Source organism: Penicillium concentricum (genome assembly GCF_028827145.1).
Source record: "Penicillium concentricum strain IBT 3081 chromosome Unknown utg000001l_segment0_segment0, whole genome shotgun sequence".
In the NCBI taxonomy this organism is placed as follows: domain Eukaryota; kingdom Fungi; phylum Ascomycota; class Eurotiomycetes; order Eurotiales; family Aspergillaceae; genus Penicillium; species Penicillium concentricum.
Window position 1 is genome coordinate 5,957,922 of NW_026622754.1, and position 22,264 is coordinate 5,980,185.

A 22,264-nucleotide genomic window follows, 5' to 3' on the forward strand; every position below is an offset into this window, starting at 1 on the left:
CCAGTTCAAAGGAGACCCACGTGAAGAACCTCGGAAGCACGTAAATCCGAGTGAGTTTAGGTGGTCAATCCGGTATATCATCAACATAGGAGTCTCTTGTTATTCGTTATTCCCTAATTCCGTTCCATACGTGATGATTTGTTGAGATTTTGTGTTTCTCTTCATTTCTCAATTGTGTGACTTCTCTCGCCTTTTCACACCCCGCGGCATGATCCACCATGGCCGACCCTTCAATGTATAACACAATGGGTCAGGGATCTGCCGACCCCTCCAATCCACAGTACATGGCTCAAGCTCCCCCTCACCAGCATCCTACTGGGAATCCTCCCGGCGCCGCGCCTCCACAACCAGGAGCGCCTTACGCCAACCCAGCGCCGAATCAGTGGCCCGCCTACGGCTCACCACAACAACCGGGTTTGGCGAGTCCCGGCATCGCATACAATACACCACAACAGCCAATGGGTGCAGCAGGAGATCCTAGTGTGGCAGGCCTATCCTCTCAGATGAGCGGGCTGGGAATTGCAGCAGATGCGGGGGCCAGGACACATCGGAAGAAGCACCGTCATGCTCACCACGACATCGGGGGTGGTGCAGCACCCCCTGCGCAAGGATTTAATACTGGAATGGATCAAGGAGGTTTTCAGCAGCCGCAGCAACAACAGCAACATTCGCAGTTCCTGAACACGGGCTTGAATCAGCATGCTGAGCGACCAGTTTCCCCGGCGGTGGGGTTGGTATCTGGACAGTCTGTCGCCGATATACCTGGCATGCCGAGTGGTGCAGGTTCTGTCCCTACTTCAGGCCGAATTGACCCAGAGCATATTCCCAGTATCCCACGATCGCGTGACCTGCCCGCTCAGTACTATTTCAACCATGTCTACCCGACAATGGACCAACACCTCCCCCCACCAGCGGCGATTCCGTTCGTGGCTCAGGACCAGGGTAACTCCTCTCCTAAATACGCTCGTTTAACGCTCAACAACATTCCCTCCGCCTCTGACTTCCTTACCTCGACCGGCTTGCCATTGGGCATGATCTTGCAGCCCCTCGCGCCTCTGGATCCTGGCGAACAACCGATCCCCGTGCTGGACTTCGGGGATGTTGGTCCCCCGCGATGCCGACGATGCCGAACATATATCAACCCATTTATGTCCTTCCGATCTGGCGGCAGCAAGTTCGTTTGTAATATGTGCACGTTCCCGAACGATACGCCCCCGAATACTTTGCGCCGCTGGACCCGTCCGGTGCGCGTGTGGATCGCATGCAGCGTCCTGAATTGTTGATGGGAACTGTGGAGTTTACAGTCCCGAAGGAATACTGGATCAAGGAGCCGGTAGGCCTTCAAACCCTCTTTGTGATCGATGTCAGCCGGGAGTCGGTTCATCGGGGATTCCTCAAGGGTGTTTGTGCAGGTATCAATGATGCTCTGTATGGCAATGAGGATGAACCATCAGAGGGCACTGAAGGCGATGAATCATCACGAAAATTGCCCGTTGGAGCGAAGGTTGGCATCGTTACGTATGATAAGGAGGTGCACTTCTACAACCTGACCGTATGTGTTCCTCGCTCTGCGACGCTTTTGTCTATTAACACGTTCACAGGCGTCATTGGAACAAGCTCAAATGATGGTTATGACCGATATGGATGAGCCATTTGTGCCGTTGAGTGAAGGTCTCTTTGTGGACCCATATGAATCGAAGTATGTGATCAATTATTCCCAGTCTCCTATGGATTACTAACTATGCTTAGGTCGGTGATCACTTCTCTTCTCAGCCGGATACCCAAAATGTTCTCTTCTATCAAAAACCCTGAGTCAGCTTTGCTGCCGACATTGAACTCGGCGCTATCCGCACTGCAGGCTACAGGTGGCAAGATCGTTTGCGCGCTGGCTAGCTTACCTACCTGCGGTCCGGGGCACTTGTCAGTCAGAGAAGATCCTAAAGTTCATGGAACGGATGGGGAACGGAAACTATTCACCACAGAAAACCCAGCTTGGAAGAAGACGGCAAGCAAGTTGGCTGAAGCTGGCGTGGGCTTGGATCTGTTCATGGCAGCCCCCGGTGGCACCTACCTCGATGTGGCAACAATTGGTATGTTGAAGACGTCATTGCGCTCTATACGGAGTATCAGCTAACTTGGTCCATAGGACATGTTTCTAGTCTTACCGGAGGCGAGACCTTCTTTTACCCTAATTTCCATGCTCCGCGCGATCTTCTCAAGCTGCGGCATGAAATCACTCATGCCGTTACTCGTGAGACGGGATATCAGACCCTAATGAAAGTCCGATGCTCCAATGGACTCCAAGTGTCCGCCTACCACGGAAACTTTGTCCAGCACACACTCGGTGCTGATCTGGAGATTGCCGGTGTCGATGCCGACAAGGCCTTTGGCGTGCTCTTCAGCTACGACGGGAAACTTGATCCCAAGCTGGATGCGCACTTCCAGGCCGCCTTGCTTTACACTTCCGCAGACGGTCAACGTCGTGTCCGATGTATCAACGTTGTGGCGGCTGTGAATGAAGGAGGTATGGAGACGATGAAGTTTGTCGATCAGGATGCCGTGGTCTCGGTTATTGCCAAAGAGGGTAAGTTGACAATTCTATTAGAAGACATTGACTATGTATACTGATACCATTATAGCCGCCTCGAAAACTCTGGATAAGACCCTCAAGGACATCCGAGCCAATATCTCAGAGAAGACAGTCGATATATTCAGCGGATACCGCAAGATCTTCTCCGGCTCGCACCCACCGGGCCAGCTGGTTCTACCTGAGAACCTGAAGGAGTTCTCGATGTACATGCTTAGCTTGGTCAAGTCAAGAGCATTCAAAAGTGGACCCGAGTCATCAGACCGACGGGTGCATGACATGCGCATGATCCGGTCAATGGGCTGCACGGAAATGTCCTTGTACCTCTACCCTCGCATTATCCCCGTGCACAACATGCAGCCGGAAGATGGCTTTGCGAACGAGCACGGACAGCTCCAAATCCCGCCCTCCCTGCGAGCCAGCTTCTCGCGTATTGAAGAAGGTGGTGTCTACATTGTGGATAACGGCCAGGCAATCCTACTCTGGCTGCACGCGCAGGTCTCGCCCAATTTACTGGAGGATCTATTCGGGCCAGGCAAGGACTCCCTTCAGGGTCTGAACCCCAACACCTCAGCCCTGCCTGTGCTCGAGACGCACCTGAACGCACAGGTGCGTAACCTGCTGCAGTACCTGTCGACAGTGCGTGGGTCCAAGTCCGTAGCGATCCAACTGGCCCGGCAAGGCCTGGACGGGGCGGAATACGAGTTCGCCCGACTTCTTCTGGAGGACCGGAATAACGAGGCCCAGAGCTATGTGGACTGGCTTGTGCACATCCACCGTCAGATTAACTTGGAGTTGGCTGGTCACCGCAAGAAAGACGAGGGTGGCGAAGGCGCATTGGCTAGTTTGTCGGCCATGCGCGCTCCGTATTGGTAGATGCCTGATCCGGGATCATCCGCCTAACCCCCCGTCAGGCACCGTTTTCTGCCGGTTGGTTCCTGTCTAGACTCTGCAGCTTACCTGCAGAGAAGGAAAGTGGAGGGGGCTTGATTGGTGGGGGGCTTGATGGGGGTAGGGGTCCAGCATGTCCCATACTGAGGTCCACGGGTGACTGTGGCGCTGACTTCAGTGGCTTGCAGAGGCACCTAGGCAGTGGAGTACCCCGAGCTCAACAGGGGGCCAAAAAACAGAATAATTGTGAGACGGAGAAATCATTTGTGTATACCAGGGGTAGTTTCTTTTATTATTGCGAGTTTGTGTCACAATCTCCGTGCACATGGTAAATGCCATGGTCATACATTCCACACCTATTGAAACTATTTAAGGTGTTCGAGTTCTAGAACTAAATATCCCGTGTACAATGTAGAATGCCAAAAAGAATCCAGACTCGATCGCCAGGTACGGTCAAGGTACGGTCAATCATAAAGGCCCAGATCAACGTCAGAGGCGTCTGGTGGGCCCCGGGGGTGCTGCTAAATGGGTCATAGGTTCAGGGTCTTTGACACCGAAGATTATTCCAATATTGTATGCAGGTGGATTTTCTTGTAAAATGGTCCAAGCTGTGGAGTGTCAGCTCCCTACCTATTCGGGATAAGTTGTATAGTAATTATCTTGGACATGGGGGACAGGCCAGTTGGATTGGTAATCATAGTAATCTGTAGGAGATATTATTACTGGCTCAACTGATCCTTAGAATACTACATTGTATATTGCATATAATTGTCTAGATTGTCTAGTAATATCCTACTTGCCACCATTATGATGCTAAAGTATACACCTTTCTCTTCGATATTGCTAATATTTGCCCCCTTTGACTTTAATTCTAGATTCCAGATTTTATTCAATCAACTCCCGAATGTAATCCGAAGGAATGGGATAGAAAACTTCCATGTGGTGGCCACCATAGAATGAGCTCTAATCCCCCAGTGGTTCCTGGCGAGAATACGAGCTAAGTGGCTGCACAGCCTCTTAGCCGAATTTCTTCCATGTTCTTTGCCATGAAATTTTGCTGGTTCGAAGTTTGTGAATCGGTTCCTTTGATCTGTTTGGAAGAACCGCGGAGGCCCGGATGGACATGACGTGGGGTTTCCGGGCAAGGAGTTTGTTCGGGCGAGAAGATGTGGGCGCTATTGCCACAATCTTATTGGGGATTTCAGGTGTTAGTGGGGTAGTTTCTAGTGGTAGATTGTAGAAACACACAGAAGTTACTATACCCACGCACCTAACCGCCTAGACTATGGGCCTACACATAGAGTTATAACGTACATATACGATGTACATGAAGCGGTGATGCCCTTGGTAGCAATGCTTGCAGTTTATAAGCAGATGTATATATCTTACATATCTGATATATATTGCATTCTTACATGCCCTGAGAATCTCCCTGGGCTCTGAAACTCGAAACTGGAGGCGAGACGCCCTGATCTTGGTTCCACTCTTTCTTTTTTTCTGGAATTTCTTTTTTTTTTTATTCGCCTTTTTGCCTTTCAATTGACCCACAATTCCCTGAATCGATCCATGGCTCGAATGTGTGGGTGGCTTTTGCACGTTTTCTTGCCATGTGTACCTATATGCGATATCCCAGATCAAAACCTATATAAACCCCCTCGATCACCCCGGGGATTTCTATTCTTCAACACATTCACTACAAGTACAAACAGTACATTCCTTCTTTATCCTTTTTTATATTCATTCTCTTCAGTCTCGAGATTGACTCTCGTTACACTCTTTACATCTGTCGATCAGTTTCAAATATCCCAACTATATCACTCTCTACATCTTATCTTAAATCCTCATTCAAGATGATGTTCACCAAGACTCTCGGCCTTGCCGCCCTCTTCACCACCATCGCCTCAGCTCTTCCCCAGGACATGGTCCGTCGCTCAGGCATGGTCCGTCGTGACGGCGGCGGTGTCAAGATCACCAACAACCTCCAGCAGGACGTCTACGCCTGGTCCGTGGCCGGCGACGTCGGTCCCATGCAGACCATCACCAGCAGTGGTGGCACCTACTCCGAGACATGGCGCACCAACCCCAACGGTGGTGGCATTTCCATCAAGCTGGCCCTCGACCCTGAACAGAACGATGTGCTTCAGTTCGAGTACACCGAGGCCGGCGACACCATCTTCTGGGACATGTCTTGCATCGACATGCAGGCCGGAAACAACAAGTTCACAGACTTCGGCTTCTCCGTCGTGCCTTCTGATGAAACTTCCACTTGCCCCACGGCCATTTGCAAGGCTGGTGACACCGCTTGCTCTGCTGCTTACCTCCAGCCCACTGATGACCACGCCACCCACGGCTGCCCCATCGACACTGCTCTTGAGTTGACTCTCGGCCAGTCCTAGATTCGTCCTGTGCTTTGACTTTTTGCCGGTTGAACCGTGCATCCTTTCGTTTTTATACCTTTCACACTCGCATCTAGCCCTAGTTGGCAGATGATTTTTTTCTTTCTTTTCATATATTACCCGAGATGGTGATGCTTTTTTGAGATGAGATTGGTGATTTTTTTATGCAACATGTTCGGTTGATTCGACATGTCTTCTCCCCATCTATAGCAGGTTGATTCCCGCTGGGGCAGGATGTCTCGTCACGAGCTATGATTTCTTACGGTTTTGGAATACCCCCCGCACTTGGGATTGAATATGGAAAATGGGAGTTATACATGGGGGAGAAAAATAGACTTGCGAATAGACAGATGATCATCAGATCTTGAAGATTTACAGATTTACACGAAATATACGATCTTTACCAAAAACCTTCCAATTTCTTAACATTACATTTAACTTCATTACATTTAACTTTTAACTATTTGCCTAAAAGCAAAGGAAAAAAAGGAACTTGAAAACTTGAAATCATTGGGAAAGAAAAAAGCCCTGAAAAAGGCCCAAAGACAGCAACGCAAACAGGTAAAATCCCCGAATCCACAAATGATCACATAAAATATAATAATAGTGGAACCACGAAGACGCCAAACAAAGAACAAGTATAATCGCAATCTAGAACAAGTGATGGACAGGGACCCCAACGCACAAATCTCCTATTCGTAGATCTAACTCCACATGTCAGGTCCATTGTACAGAATGTCGATCCTCCGCCAGTCGGATGAGCGGATGGCGTTCAAGGTGTCCACTGAGGGGTTGCGTGTCCTCAAGATTTTCGATTGGAGATTTCCGACTCGAAGCCTCGATTTGGTGGAAAAAAAAAATTCGTTCAAAGGACCGAGGCGTATTAATTTGGCTATGATCTGCTTTGATCTGCATTTTACGTTGTTAAACAATATTTACGGTGTTGTCATTCAGGTTTTAGTGCGCGGTTTTATCATATTAGTTTCGTCATAGGGCTATAGATTGCTATGTTGTACATATATGCTGTACAACGAGTATACTATGGAGTACACGTGGAGTAGGCAGGTACATAACTCAAAGTGCCGAGTTATCCATTCACGACCAGCAGACGGTGTTTGACAGAACTGTTCCTATTGAGGCGATATTGATTATCTGGTTGAACCATCCATCGTCAACCATGGAAATATTCGCCTAAATGTTTGGAAAGAACTAATGGGGTTGAACCGGTTGAAAGAAGTTGATTATTAAGGTTCTTTCATCCAATGGACTTGGTTATGCTTAAACCTTTTTCCCACTTCTTTTGCCGTTTAGTCCGTTCTAAACCTTCCACACCCGATGCCAAGACCGCCGGTCTTCACTCGGCGTGGCTTAATTCTTGGTTACGCAGTCTAGAACCATTGTTAAAGGTGGGTATACATTTTGGCCAACTCTATTTTCATTGAATACGTGTTTAGCAAGGCGAATTAATGCCTGTTACGGTTGCCCTGGATGTACCGGGTGGTCTCGGGAACTGTGAGTCACAGGCTTCACCGTTGATTACCGGAGATCAATTAGGCAGGTCATATTTTTCACTTGTTAAGTTTTCATATTAGTCAACATATGCTTTTCCCGATGTAACTAACTAGTGTGTAACTATTGTGTAACGTTTACACATCGCAGCCCTTGATGCCTAACGGCTTGAACATATAGATAACGTGACCAGGCGTCAATATCACGCAAATTCGAACAGTCAGTATTATCTCTGCTTAAGCTGGGTATCTTGGTATTCAAAGTAGTGAATAGTACATAGTTTCTCTGTCACCATTCTTTTTAGCGTGGCTGAAGCCAAGGCATCTATTTGGATATCAAGTGAATCTGGATTAAAGTTTCATTGTTGCCAGTGAACTGGAGTAACATACTCCGTACCAGCCTTGCAGATAAAAAGCCGACAAGAATAGGATCGAAGTAATATACATACATATCTGGGGACGAAAACGATCTAACTACAAGATGGTTGAGAGCAAACAGAGGTGTCACGTGACTAATATGTTCGTTTGTCGTGATAGACGTGTTTATGTGCAAAGTAGCATAAACACAGCATTTGTTTGTGAATTCAACGGCCTAAGCCGGGGCTATTAGTAGCGTGAAAAGCGCAAAAACAATAAAGGAAATAGAGAGGAGGGCTATATCAATCTTGGGTGGGGCCAAATGCCTCAGGCAGAAATTATGATTTGAGGCTCTACATTTATCTTCTATAAAGATGTAAAAAAGGGGAATTAGCGCGAGAACGACCGGAGTCGAACCGGAACAGTCAGGCAGTGGAAGATCCTAGGCACTTCCCTCGTAGTACACATGCATGTTACCACTAGGCCACCCGCTGTTAAGTACCTATGAGGCATTTTGTTGCTCTTCCTTTTATGCTGCACTTTCTAAGGTTTTACTTATACATAGAAACACAGTACTCGCTATGCATGTCCAAGTCAACAGGATAGGATTGGTATTCAACCCTTGAACTGTTTTCTTAAGACTTCATTATCAAGATATCGTCGAGTCTAGTGTAGACATCTCAAAAGAAAGCAAATCGCATGTGTAGGGTATCTCAACTATGTAAACAGACAGTATTCACAGAAAAGAAACCCAGATCTATCTAGCCTTCCTCTGAGCCCGCCACTCCCTCCACTGCTCCATAAGCCTATGCGATCTCATAGCCTTGATAAATGCATAAGCAACAACCCGATAGATAATCGTACAAACACCCAATGCCATAACATTCATCGGCCCACTCTTATCCAGATTGTAGAGTTCAAGCACCTGCTCACCAGAATCAACGGGACAACTCCCATTAGCCAGCCTCTGAGCATCAGAGCAATGAAACACCTGACCATGCATTGCATACGGTGCCAGGTTAGCAATGGCATATTTAATCGGCGAGAGGTGGTTCAGCGCTTGCAGTACATTGTTGACATTAAGACTCATGACGCCGCCGAGGATGGTCGAGATGGAGAGTAGAATGGATGTGACGTTGACTGCGAAGCCGACGTGCGAGAATAGCGTGCAGAACATTATGCCCACGGACTCGCCGCAGCTGATTATGCAAAAACAGTTGAATGTGCTGATGAGGAACATTGTTACGGTGCGTTGGAGGTTGTCTGCGAAGGCGGCTAGGGCGCCGAAGATTAGGGACGAGATTATTTCGAAGGGGACTTCGATTGCGGTATAGCTGAGGATGAATGTTGATGCTGTGTAACAGTTGTCTGCTTCTTCGCGGTAGAAGACGTCGCGTTCGCTGGGGTAGATTGCGATGTTTTGGAGCATGCCTGTTGGGGATATTAGTATGCGTATTTTAAAAAGGACATCCAGCGAAGAGAGCTGGGGAAGAATGGAGTAAACTTACCAACAAAATACAATGCCGCAAACTCCTGAATAAATCCCATACGTGATTGCACAGCCGCATAATCATTCTTCAGCGGCGCAAAGAAAAGCGCCATGATAATCGCTATCCCCGGGATCTGCATCGACCGCGCCATAACCAGCGGCGGCTGTCGCCAGAAATTGATCATCGAGCGACGCAATACCAGCGGGAACGTCACGCGAAATGGCAGCATCTGACGCTTAAGACTTCCCAGTTCTCCAGGCGTGGCAATCTGTGACGTCTGCCGGTCTAGCCCTAGCTCGAGGGGGTTATCTTGCCAGCAAGAAATGAGACCCTGCACACGCTCGCGCGTGACAAGTTCACGGTCTGCTTGTTGGAGGTCGACCGTAATGAGATCCAGGACGAAGTCTGCTGGGTTGGTTGTGCGTGGACACTCGTGGCCTTGCTTGGCGAAGTGCGCGAGCATTTGTGTTCCGGGGCCTGCGTAGACGGGGTAGCCGCCGCGGGCTAGGAGGAGGACTTGGGAGAAGTGGGTGAAGAGGTCTGAGCGGGATTGGTGGAGGGTCAGGATTAGAGTGCGGCCTTCGGCGGCGAGGCTGTGGAGGAGCTCGATTATGGACATTGCTGTGAAGGCGTCGAGGCCGGAGGTTGGTTCGTCGAGGAGAAGGACTTTGGGGTCTGTGAGGATTTGGATTGCGATTGTTACGCGTCGTTTCTCGCCGCCGCTGATGCCTTTGATGAGCTCGCTGCCGATAAGATTGTCGGCGCATTCTTTGAGTCCCATTTTATATAGGATCTCTTCTGCGCGTCGGTTCTTTTCTTCGCGTGACATCCAGGTTGGAAGGCGTAGGCCTGCAGCAAATCGTAGACTCTCTCGGACGGTTAGTGAGGGCATCAGTGCGTCGTCGTCTTGCGTTACGAAGGATGTCACTGAGCGGATCACACTCTCTGAGGGTACTGCGCCATTGTATAGCATGTTGCCATGGACGCGGTATTGTGTCCCTACGGACCCATGCAGCCTGTGGGCTATGGAGTTGAGTAGTGATGTTTTGCCACTTCCAGATGGGCCCATGATAATGTTCAGCTCTCCTGCCTGGAACTTAGCCGTGATGGGTTTCAAAATATGTAGTAGCTTCGCGGTTTTCCAGGGGTATTGTCTCTTTTCAATATCCAAGGCGTACTTGTCAAGCGATATTGCCACTTTGCGCGCCTCCTCTGTCGGGCGGATAGCGAGCTTAGATTTCCCACTAGATGGGTCTCCTTCGGTTTTTCGTGCTTGGGCAACATCTATGGCGAAGCGATTATATTGGAGCAACAGACCGGCGACGAGATAGTGAGCAATGGCAAACGCGACTAACACCACAATAGGCCGCCAGATCCAGTCGGACGGCATTCCCAGGCTTTCCATAATGTAGCGCCCGGTGTATTGCTTGCAGGCCGGGTCTAGAGGGTTATCGGAATATGGACAGGCGTAGAACTGCCCCATTTCCGAGCCATTGGGTCCGATAAACTCGTTTGCACATAAAGCTCCAAATATGTAGAAGGTGTAGGCACACCACTTCAACCACCTCACGTAGACCGGGATCTGGTTAGACTGGACAAAGTAACCACACGCAAAGGATTGCAGCGTAAAGGATAGGTTTGCCACCAGACTAGCTCCAGGGAAACTCCGCGCTACACCAATGGCCACCGCAGCAAATGTTACGGCAATGTAGTGCGTGAGCAGGGTGAGGATGAAGAAGACAAAAAACTGTCCCGGATCCAGACGATATCCCACCATGAAGTAGAAGATGAGGGAGAAAATCAACGGGACGGGAAGGTCCTCCAATGGTAACCGAGCTGCTCGTCGACTGAGAAGGAAAGCTGGCACACTTACCACACCCTCGTTGCGTTCACGATCAAACAGGCGAATATCAATTGTCAGCCGATAGGTCTCGTACAGCAGAATGAGATAGCCGTTCAAGCTGCTAGCAGTGTATAGACTGCCCTGCCGTGAGCGAATCCCTGCCTGACTTTCGTCAAGCCGCAGGAAGATCCACCCATTGATGACAGCCATTCCAACAGCTTCAAGGAGACTACCCGCAACACCCATCGGGTCACGAATGGTAGTCTTGAAAGTGCGAGACGTCAGAACGCTGAACTGTCGACGAAATGAGACCTGCTTCACAGCTCCAGTATCAAAGCTACCGACTTCAGGTTTCGGTGTCTCCTCTTCTCTTTTGCCCTCTGCCTCCGTATCTGTAACTACAGTCTGCTTGGACCGCCACACCTCCCTCAGTCGCTCAACACGAAGATTCGAAGAAGCCTCAAGCTCCTCCGTCCGATTATCAACGGCAGCAAGGTCGATCAAAAACTCCGCCGGATTGACAAACGGCGGAAGAACATATCCGCACTCCTCGAAGTGCGTCAAGGACCCTTCCACCGAACCACTGTAAACTGCCGCTCCCCTGGCCAATAGAACAACATTATCAAAAAGACTCCAGATCTCAGAGCGCGGCGCATGAATCGAGACAACAACGGTCCTCCCATCCAGTGCGAGACGCTTCAGAGTCCTGATAATCTGGAACGCACTAGTAGCATCCAAGCCGGTCGTTGGCTCGTCACAGAAAAGCACGGATGGATTCGCTAGGAGCTGCACGCCGATACTTGTGCGTCTTTTCTCGCCACCACTGCAGCCCTTGTGGGCTGTCGTGCCAATGCGGGTGTCTGCGCACTCTTTTAGGCCTAGTTCAAGAATGACCTGTTCCACGATTGCGTGGCGTTCTGCTGGAGTTGTTGGTGGTGGAAGACGGAGGTCCGCCGAGTAACGCAGTGTCTCGCGGACTGTCAGTGTTGGGATGAGGACATCTTCTTGCATGACGTAGGCGCTGCGAATGCGTGCGATATCGGGGTTATCGTTAAAGGTTGTTGTTCCGCCTGTGTTTGTTCGGGAGAGACTCATTCGGTTGGCCATTAAGTTGAGTAGGGAGGTCTTTCCTGAGCCACTGCTTCCGATTATGGCGGTTAGGCTTCCGCTTGGCATGGAGGCGGATACATTGTCCAGGACTGTTTTGCTGGTTTTTGAGGGCCTTTGACCCCGTAAGCGTTGCCAGATCTGTGATGGTGAGGTCTCCCATATTGGTGGGGTAGTGTTGACCTCGAGTGATAGGTTGCGGACTTTGATGCATACTGGATTTACCGCGCGCAGAGAGAGATTGTATACGGTGTCTCTCACATCTGCGGGGAGAGTCTTTTGCTTTGCGCTCAACTCGGTAATGATCTCATCTTTTTCCATGGTGGGTTTTGCCGGTATCGAGATTGGGCAGACTCACGTAGCAGCTTGGGAGGTCATATTTCTACGAGTCAGACTTCCCTGTTCGAATATGCAGGTGAACTCAAGGAGTGTGATGATCGCAGGACCCCGGATTCTAAAAAAAATTTGAATGGGACGGGTTGGAAAGTCTAAATTCATTTCAGCTGAAATCAATTCTCCTTACCTCGGACCTTCCCCAGACTATACTCAGCCTCTCTTTTAATGCGAATGGACTGAAACGTGGTCCTTGCATAAGCGAGGAGACCTGTTATACTAAGTTATATTGTATGCTATTCAAATAATATGGACTTAAAGACACATAACATAAACATATTGAGACTCTTAGAAAATTTAACTGCTCTTTAAACCGGATGTAATATATGCATAAGATTAATCTGGCATGTCCTTAACCAGTAAAAGAACAAAGAAATAAAGTGAGATGCAAGAATCCAAGGTCTAGACTCGGTGACCCTGCCCAATACACCTGAAAGAAACAACTCCGATACTGTACAAGGATGAAGACCCGATTCCTATTATACCACCCCCAAGGGAAATTCGAATATATACAACCACCTAAACCAAATAACAAGACCAGACCAGGCCACATTTCTCCATAACAACGCATCCAACTCATGAGATCATCCAGTCGACCTTTCGACATCACTCATACACAATAACACCAACTCGGCCCTTTTTTTTTTTTTTTTTTTTTGAATCGGCGGGCTTTTTGGAATGACCGACTTGGCACCTGTATCTGGCCATGCAATGCAATGCAGCCAGAGAATACACCTTTGACACGGAGAGTCCGCGGCGCACCGATGCTTGCAAGCCAAGAAAAAAAAACCACATAAATGCAAACGTAATCGTAATACTCCCCTTCAAGATGCAAATATGCATCACAATCACAGTAACAATGAAATCAAAACGCCGCATAGTACAGCCTCATCTGAGGGGTGATCATCGTGTCCCCACGGTAGGAGACAAAGGGTGAATCCCCTTTCCAAGACGGTAATCAACAAGGAGAGAGCAAAAGAGATAAGGTAGAGTAAATAGAAAATGACAGGGTATCAAAGGTAAAGAGGGGGGAGGATGGGAAAGAAGGCAAGATATGGGAGGAAAGATATTCAAGTAATCAAGAAATCCATATTCATATCACGTATAATCTTTTCCCAGTCCCAACTATCCTGCATCTGGGTATCCATAATCTCCCAAACCCGCGAGACAACCTTGAAAGCAGGCTCGATGTTTCGCAGGTTAGAGTAAGACTTGAGATTCTCGAAGCCCTGCGTAATGCGTTCACGCTGCTCGGGCAAGAACGCAGAACAACCAAGCAGGAACAGCGGCATCAACACAATACTGAAAGCGGATGCATCCTGTGGCAGTTGGTCCAGGTAGTCGAGTCCGTCGTCGACGACCTGCGCGATTTTATCGCTCGGTCGCGAGGGCCGGATCGTCCGATACAGGTACACCCAGGTTGACTGGCGGTATAGCTGGGCCAGACACCAGTTCGGTGTATCGGGCTCGTGCGAAGTCTCCCAAGTGCGAATGGCCATATCAACAGAAACCGCCTCGCTCAGGGTCTGGTAGTCCACTGCTGGTTCATAGCCTTCATTAAAGCGTTCGCGGATACGGTCGCGGAGCTGGGTGATCTGCGAAATGTAGTTGAAGAGACCGTCGAATACACCGACGAACATGCCCGCTGAGACACCGGGTACGAAGTTGGGCATATGCAGATCGTTGTGCAAGAGGTTGGGACGGCGGTCAAGCGAGGTAAGGGAGTTTGAGACATCGTGGTACTGGAAGAACTCGACGATGAACTGGCGGAACTTTTCATTCCGTGGCTGTTGTGACAACAGCAGGTACCGAGCTGCATCCATGTGCGGTCGGTATTCGCCGTTTGTTTCGCCTTCGCAGATGGTGTTCAAGCTGAGGGCGATGGTGGATGCGATGATCGGGTCCTCGACTAGCAGTTGCTCATTGTCATCGGGGCTCTTGGCTGATGATGACGCATTGATATTATCTTTTAAATCTTGGATAGCGTGGTGGAAGTGGAAGTATTTTCGCTCCTTCAGCTTTGGTTCAGGATCCAGACCTGAGAGATGCGATCCGGACAAGCACATTAGTGAATGCATCAGCCCCCTATGTTGTGTCGCCATTGGGAGAAGAATCTCCTTGAAGGGATTCGAATCATCGTTGATAAGTGTCAGTACGCGACTGAAACCGTAGACAAAATGGTCTAAGAAGCGACGGTCGACGTCCGTTTCGATGCCGTCGATGAGGAGGGGTAAGCTGCGCGGCACGGCTGTGAGAGACTGGGATCGAGCTACTGATACAAAAAGGAGTTAGTGTATCATTTCTAGTCAGAATCAAAATGTAAGATGCGCCTACCATCAGCTAGTCTTTGTCTCCCACTCTTCCAAATCTCCTTGAGTGGGTAGCCTTCGCAAACGACCGCATTCTTCTGGCAGTTTTGACAACTATCCCCTATTAGACCAAGACAACCCACTTGGAAGGAACACAACTCACGCAGGCTTTGTCTCATCACACTTCTTCTTCCTCCTTCGACAGGTAATACAACCCGTCTTGGAGCGACCTTTAGTGATCTTGGCTTGACCTCCAGGAACGGGCAGTGGATGTTTGCGTGGGCGACCACGTTTCCGTGGGACAGCAGCGGGAGCGCCCGACTCCACATCCGCCTGTTTGATACTCAACAAGTCATCATCGAGTTCTTCCAGTTCTTCCACCTTGGGTATCTCCATAATATGATCCAATTGCGCCGGGTCGAAATGTGAATACCCCTTCAGGTGGTCCTGGTCGTACGGTGATTTCTCACCATTCCAATCTGGTGAATCGACCGAGGCATCATCAGTGCTACCGCCGGTACTGGCGCTGGACGTGCTGGCTCGGATTATGGAGCCACGAATCCCTAATAAAGGTAGATCCGATCGGTTGTCACGACTTTCTCTCTCCAGAATCTCGTCATTCAAATCCGAGTGGGTAAAGAATGAGGTATGCATGGACAACATTGAAGAAAGGGCATCCGATAAGAGCCCAGATGCGCAATGCTGACAAGAGGGGGGACTATCGGGTATAAATGGAGGGGGGAAGTTAATACGGGAAAATGTGCTTGGTCCACCACAGTGCGTGTGATCAGGGAATACACTTTTAGAATTATCCAGCAAAATAGTCAAGAGGGGGAAATCTAGTCCGATCTGAAGGATATTAAGGATATATTAATATAAGAGTTCTACTAGGTATATAGGACTTTGGTTGAATTCAATGCGTAATGAAAACTCACTACATTATGAAGGCCTATAAATTTATAATATTAAGATTTAAACCATTTGAGTCATTTAAATAAAATAAAATAAATTCTATAAATTGTATAAATTCCCTATAATTCTACGTACTTTCTTCCCAACTTTCTATGCGGGGGAGGCTGCCAAGCATGTTGGATCTGACCTGATTTGCAGTGAAGAAGCCCCAAAAAAAGTAAATTGACAAGGGCATCGTTATGGGGTTTTGCGTTTTATTTGCTTTTTCTTCTTTTTTTTTTTCTTCTCGGGAATTGACTTGCCTTGGAATCGGATCGACCTTGAATTCTTAGTACTATTATACGGGATACCTCATACGATTTTGGGCCGGAGGTTCCGTCTAGTCTATATAGTACATCCATGTATAAGACATGCTATGTTCCTATAATAACGTGGATGATTCGTCACGAGTTATGTACTCCAGATGTAAAACCTGTAAGACATTCCCCCTTGATTTGGGGGGGGAAAAGCTTGGGGCCAAGACAAATAACCCCGGATGTGATGATGCATGGTCCGCGGCCTTTGGGTAGAATGATGTGTACTAATAAGAATTAGTTAGAGATAATTTTTCTTCCCACGAACCATTCAGCTGGTGTATAAGCCACTCCCCGCACTATCGAAGCTTTCTTCTCTTTTTTGTTTTTTTTCTTCTCTTTTTTAAGAAGCGCGTCCGGTGAAATTGATGGGGAGAGATCTCCTATTCTCGGGGACCATTCCCATAGTTCGGGTCTAAGCGCCCGATCCCCGTCCATATTGAAATTTTCACTTAATTTCGATTATTATCTCCTTTTGTGTAACGACAACAAATCTGGGGTAAAGAGTGGGCCAGATCTTCTAGCACGGACATCCGCTGCAGGGAATCGACAAGGTTCGGAATCCGTCGCCCTTCATTCCGCCTATAGAATATACGCAATGTTCTGTAGAGGATCGGTACTCTTTCGCTTTGTCACTCCTTTCTATTTGTGTTCATCCTGCTGTGACCTGTGATAGCCCAAAGGGGTGGAATGTGGCGAGGTCACCAAAAGTACACACGCAATGCTTCCATGGATCTGCCGGGAGACCAACAAGGAAACACACTGGAGTTAATAACGGGCTAATGTTGGGGCCCTCTTTTTAACCCTTTTAACCATTTCGACTGATCAGCTGAGACGCGGCAGAGATGATTTTCATACCCCTGCTAGTTCCTACGTCCGAGCTTCTCCGCTTACGTATGGGGGTTTCATATGGACTCTATGCACTAGGATTGGGCTATGTGAGAAGGTCAATTAGATTCTTGGACTTTCAACTCTTTTTTTTAATGCTCAGAGATCGACTATGCAAGTCCATTGATCTGACGGGGGTGGACCAACGATATGGGCCAATGGCTCGATGACGGTATGTGCCGCTAACGAGTCAGGCAATTTATACGGATGATCTCGCTAAAAATATGGGGAAACGCGAGGTTCTTTTTGTCGCATCGGGATCTTTGCCCTTACTCCGTACGGAGCACCGTGTTCCTCTTTATTTCTCCCATCTATGTGTACTCCGTATACAATCCAACAAAGAAGTGTATCCGCTTTCACGGTTCACGGCGGGTCAACGGTTATTCCCGCCCAGTGGGGCCGAAGTAAAACAAAAATAAAAGATATCCATGGGAGTTTTCAATTTGTATCTTGTTCCTGGTGAGTAAGGGGTATGAGGCAATGAGCTATATGTCCCTGGGGGAGTACGGAGTACGGGGTACGAAACCAGAAAGCTTTCGGATAATAGGGGACCATATGACCAGGGCGTAGACCAATATAGTAACTAAGCCGAGGTTCAGGTCTGGACCATCTTTTCCGTACTTTTTCACTCTCTCGGCCTCTCTTTCTCTCTCTCTCTCTCTCTCTCTCTCTTGATCTTTGACCTCCTCCCCGTACAGATGTGGAGCGAGGCGGTTGCCTAAACGAGTTACTCCCAATCATCATCGGGGGTTCTCCGAGAGAAGGCTTACTACACGCCAACAAGTGGATGTGGACACGAGGAGAGATTGTTTAACCGGCGTTCGCCGCATGAGGGAAATCCCGCCAGGCACCACCGGAACTGCTGCACGACCATTGCTGGGTCCGATGATGCTGAATATACCAATCAAAAACAATCGAATGAATTGCCGTCGTGCCGTCTTGCGCAGGACACTAGTCAGATCATCAAAAAAACAAATCCAGCTTCGACCTTCCTATTGGATGCACACAGCCTCCATTCAACTTGTCCAGCCGATCTCTCCAATTAAACTATCCAAAATGCGCAGTTGATGGCCTTTCCAATATACTTTGTACTCCGTATAATATACTCCATACAGGGAAAATTGACCTCGTTTTGCTCCACCTGCTTGGAGTTGGTTCTGTTTGTTCTTTTTCAGCCCCAGTAGGAATATTTTGTCGGTGTTGGTCACGAGCTCTTATTCTCCAAACTAGGTTTGGGATTTGAGGGAAATCTGTGAAAATCTGAAACATGTCCCTTTTCAAGATAATATGACGCATATGCGAAATGTAAAAGACCTAGCTACATATTGTAGCAAACAAAGCTCGGACTACTCAGATGCAAGACTGACAATAAAGGCTGCCAAGACTATATCACAATCCCTCTGTGATTGACCTTCTCATGGCTACAGAATCAATAAATTTACGTGGGCAACACTGCATTTAAATTATGTAAGAGGAAGCAAAGGTATCCCTTCCGAGACAAGAGATGGACACAAGAAATGAGTGGTTTTTTTTGGGTTTCTCATATGACATGGGCTAACTCATAGTATGATCGACATTAGAGCTTGTGGATTGTGGATACGACAGTTGAAAAAAGTTATTCCAACTTTCTTCTTTCTTCTCTCCCAGATCGCTCAAAATTGCAAACAGAGGTTCAATCAAGGCTCGGCTTATTTTGCTTATTCCTATCATGAGAATCCAAAGCTTCACATTTCAATGGTTTCGGAGATGTAACTCCGGGGCATGAGCTGAAATCCTTTGGTTATAATTGGATACACCCACTTTATGTTTTCCAATTCTTGTTTGCCAATTTTTGGAACAATGCCAGATCTCAGCCATATTGTTGTTGTCTGTGAGGAATCTATTTGCCCTATGCGCAAAATTAAATAGTGAGAAGTCTCGTTGCTAGACGTTCATAAGACGTGTCGATATCTGCTCTCGAGTAGTTCCAGAACCCTAGGTTGTCCATGTATCGGCCTAAATTAGCAGCCTAAAGTGTGGCATTACTATTCTTCCTTATGTCATACAAGATGTCATGGTTCTAGGTGGTTATCTTGCACAGTCGTAAGGCGGATAAAATCATCCCAGATACTGGAGTAGGCTTGCCTTGAAATTAAGTCGTAGAAAGGACAATGAAGGCACCCAGACTAGTCACTCTCTCGGTAGGTTTAAAAAGGCTGGGAATAAAGAAGGAAAGAGAGAGTAGAGAGCTATCTACATTGTATATTTAGTTAGGTTAGTTAGTTAACGTAATCGGTAAGCGAGTCGGCCATGTAAGCCAGCCGGCCACCCAGCCCAAAACGCGTCCATAGATTAGCACTTAGTCAATTCAACCGCGCACCATGCCACCAATTCGCTCCCAATCCTCTAGCAATTCAGCAGAGCAAGAGGGTAGGGTTTTATTAGCTATTGAAGCTTTTAAAAAGAAAGAAATCTCTTCAATTCGCGAAGTGGCACGCGTTTTTAACATACCACGTTCAACACTTCAAGACCGACTACGTGGCCACCAAAATCGCGCGATTTGTCGCGCAAATTCGCATAAATTGACCGAATATGAAGAGGAATCTCTTCAAAGATGGGTTCTCTCTATGGACTCTCGTGGATCTGCCCCCCGGCCTTCTACTGTACGAGAAATGGCGAACCTTTTACTTCAACAACGTGGAACCACCCCGGTTATTTCGGTCGGCGAAAAATGGGTTTATAACTTTGTGAAACGACACCCTCTCCTCTCATCCCGATTCTCGAGACGCTATAATTACGAACGTGCGAAGTGCGAAGACCCGAAAATCATCCAAGGGTGGTTCGATCTTGTTCAAAAAACAATCCTCCAATTTGGAATCCACCCCGATGACGTTTATAACTTCGATGAGACCGGCTTCGCGATGGGGCTAATCGCTACAGCGAAGGTGATTACAAGGAGCGAATTCTACGGCCGGCGCTCGCTTTTACAACCTGGAAATCGCGAATGGGTGACTGCTATTGAGTGTACAAATTCGTCGGGTTGGGCCCTCCCTCCGTGTATCATTTTTAAAGGCAAAGTCTTTATTGAATCATGGTTTGATGGCCTTCCGGATGACTGGCGATTTGAAGTTAGTCCGAACGGTTGGACCTCTGATGAAATTGGACTTCGTTGGCTTGAAAAGCTCTTTATTCCTAGCACTTCTTCGCGTACGAAGGGGGGTATCGTCTCCTAATACTCGACGGACATGGAAGCCATTTGACCCCTAAATTCGATGAAATTTGCGAGCAAAATAAGGTTATACCAATTTGTATGCCTCCGCACTCCTCTCATCTTTTACAACCCCTGGATATCGGTTGTTTTGCTGTGTTAAAGCGATCATATGGTCGGCTAGTTGAAATGAAAATGCGGAACGGGATCAACCATATCGATAAACTTGACTTCCTTGAAGCATACCCCCTCGCACGAATCGAAGCTTTTAAATCGGAGACTATTAAGAATAGCTTCGGAGCAGCTGGCTTAATACCTTTTGCACCTAATCGAGTGATCTCGAAGCTAAATATCCGTCTTCGAACCCCGACCCCCCTCCGAGTAGGGGGAGCGATTGGGACCCAAAAACGCCCTCGAACTACGTGCAATTACAAAAGCAAGCTTCGTCAATTAAAGCTTTACTTCGTGCTAGATCAAAGAGCCCTCCGAGCCCGCTAAATTGCGCGATAAACAAGGTTTTAAAAGCCTGTCAAATCACAATGCAGTCCGCCGCTTTACTTGAGAAAGAAGTGAGCGATTTACGCGCCGCCAACGAGAAGCAGAAGCAAAAGCGGACTCGGTCTACGAGGACGATAGTCCACGAAGGAGATCTTTCAGTCCAGGAGGTTCGTGAGCTACGTGGGGAACCATTCGAGGCCCAAGTTGCACGTATCAATACCTATCGTGAGCAGGTATCGGAGGGTTTACAGCCACCTATACGGGCCGGGCGAGCCTGTGGAATATGTAGGCAGCCGGGGCATAGGAGAGAAACATGTCCAAATAGATAAATGAATTTAGTTACATTAATTTAATGGCGTTGTGGCTATGATATATCCATTTAAACTTAGTATGTTAGACTGGGTGGCCGGCTGGCTTACATGGCCGACTCGCTTACCGATTACGTTACTCGGTGAATGGTGCCTCAGGCACTAATTATGACCTGACTCTAACATTCGTTTTAGTTATATGAAGGGAACTAAAAAGAAGGGAAATTAGCGCGAGGACGACCGGGGTCGAACCGGAACAGACAGGTAGTGGAAGATCCTGGGCACTTCCCTCGTAGTACACACGCGATGCATGTTACCACTTGGCCACCCGCTGTTGAGTACCCAACAAGCATTAGGTGACCCTTTCTTTAAGATTGCACTTTCCAAAGTTTCTTTGCCTATATATAAAGACACAGTGGTCACCATGTCTATCTTAAACGTGTATGCATGTCAAGAATGAGTACGGAGTATATGTTGTCATTCTTGGATATACCTATGGGCTTGAGTTTCATAAAGTTGGTGGCTCCTTCCTGGTCTAACAGGACTGTTTGGAACCGTTTCGCAGCCCGATTTCAACGTTATGCAGGGGAGATATTCCACGGCTTTTGAGCTTCTCATACTAGTCATGGGACTAAAGACCGAGCCTGGATGCTCTCTCGGTATGGTCACGACAGCATTGTATAGCTTCGGCATTCCAACAGATGGTAGCGTAAGGAACAGTATGAGGAACAGTATGAGGTCGTCGCCCTTAAGCTTTGTGACGTAGTTGAGGTCGACCAGAGGGACAGAAAATTATATTGGTTCTTTTGCCATGTCAGCTGTTCTCCGTTTGAAAGTCACATCCGGGGCGAAGGCGTAAATCTAGACCCAGAACAATGCTAGATTGGTCAGAGAGATATTTCCAACAACCGCAATTGCCCTAGGTATGATTTCCTCTAATTCGAATATAGCACTTTCCTATTTCAAAGATCTCCGAAAAAGAAGAACTTTATATCGTAGGGCAACTGGGCAACTGGATTGAGGTATTTTCCAGCCCAATATCGACTCTCGGTTTCAAACCCCCTGGAGCGTAGTGTTATTCCTGATGATGTATACCCGCATATTGGGAATTCGAGGGTCTAGACAAAAGAATCAGCCTCCATAAAAGTTGAAATACGAAGAAATCCCGCATATCCTCGATATCTAGAAACTTCACCTTCTGCGTGACACCTCCCACAGAATCAAGTAAATGGAGCAC

At 47.9% G+C, this 22,264-nt stretch overlaps 4 protein-coding genes across 4 annotated transcripts; 2 read left to right on the top strand and 2 right to left on the bottom strand.

Moving 5' to 3' along the window:
* Nucleotides 1-218: 218 nt before the first annotated feature.
* N7517_002288 (Sec23/Sec24 family protein) lies at nucleotides 219-3,463 on the top strand (the record flags this gene model as incomplete). The annotated part of the gene is made up of 6 exons (XM_056720018.1): nucleotides 219-1,244; nucleotides 1,298-1,552; nucleotides 1,602-1,699; nucleotides 1,750-2,090; nucleotides 2,147-2,584; nucleotides 2,640-3,463. The coding sequence occupies 6 exons, from the start codon at nucleotides 219-221 to the stop codon at nucleotides 3,461-3,463; spliced, it is 2,982 nt and encodes a 993-aa protein (XP_056584153.1).
* A 1,865-nt stretch (nucleotides 3,464-5,328) lies between these two features.
* Nucleotides 5,329-5,874, top strand: N7517_002289 (putative extracellular thaumatin domain protein; the record flags this gene model as incomplete). Its single annotated transcript, XM_056720019.1, has 1 exon — nucleotides 5,329-5,874. The coding sequence occupies one exon, from the start codon at nucleotides 5,329-5,331 to the stop codon at nucleotides 5,872-5,874; it is 546 nt and encodes a 181-aa protein (XP_056584154.1).
* A 2,622-nt stretch (nucleotides 5,875-8,496) lies between these two features.
* Nucleotides 8,497-12,500, bottom strand: N7517_002290 (putative ABC efflux transporter; the record flags this gene model as incomplete). The annotated part of the gene is made up of 2 exons (XM_056720020.1): nucleotides 8,497-9,170; nucleotides 9,248-12,500. The coding sequence occupies 2 exons, from the start codon at nucleotides 12,498-12,500 to the stop codon at nucleotides 8,497-8,499; spliced, it is 3,927 nt and encodes a 1,308-aa protein (XP_056584155.1).
* A 1,142-nt stretch (nucleotides 12,501-13,642) lies between these two features.
* Nucleotides 13,643-15,544, bottom strand: N7517_002291 (Zn(II)2Cys6 transcription factor; the record flags this gene model as incomplete). Its single annotated transcript, XM_056720021.1, has 3 exons — nucleotides 13,643-14,844; nucleotides 14,907-14,995; nucleotides 15,045-15,544. The coding sequence occupies 3 exons, from the start codon at nucleotides 15,542-15,544 to the stop codon at nucleotides 13,643-13,645; spliced, it is 1,791 nt and encodes a 596-aa protein (XP_056584156.1).
* Nucleotides 15,545-22,264: the final 6,720 nt, after the last annotated feature.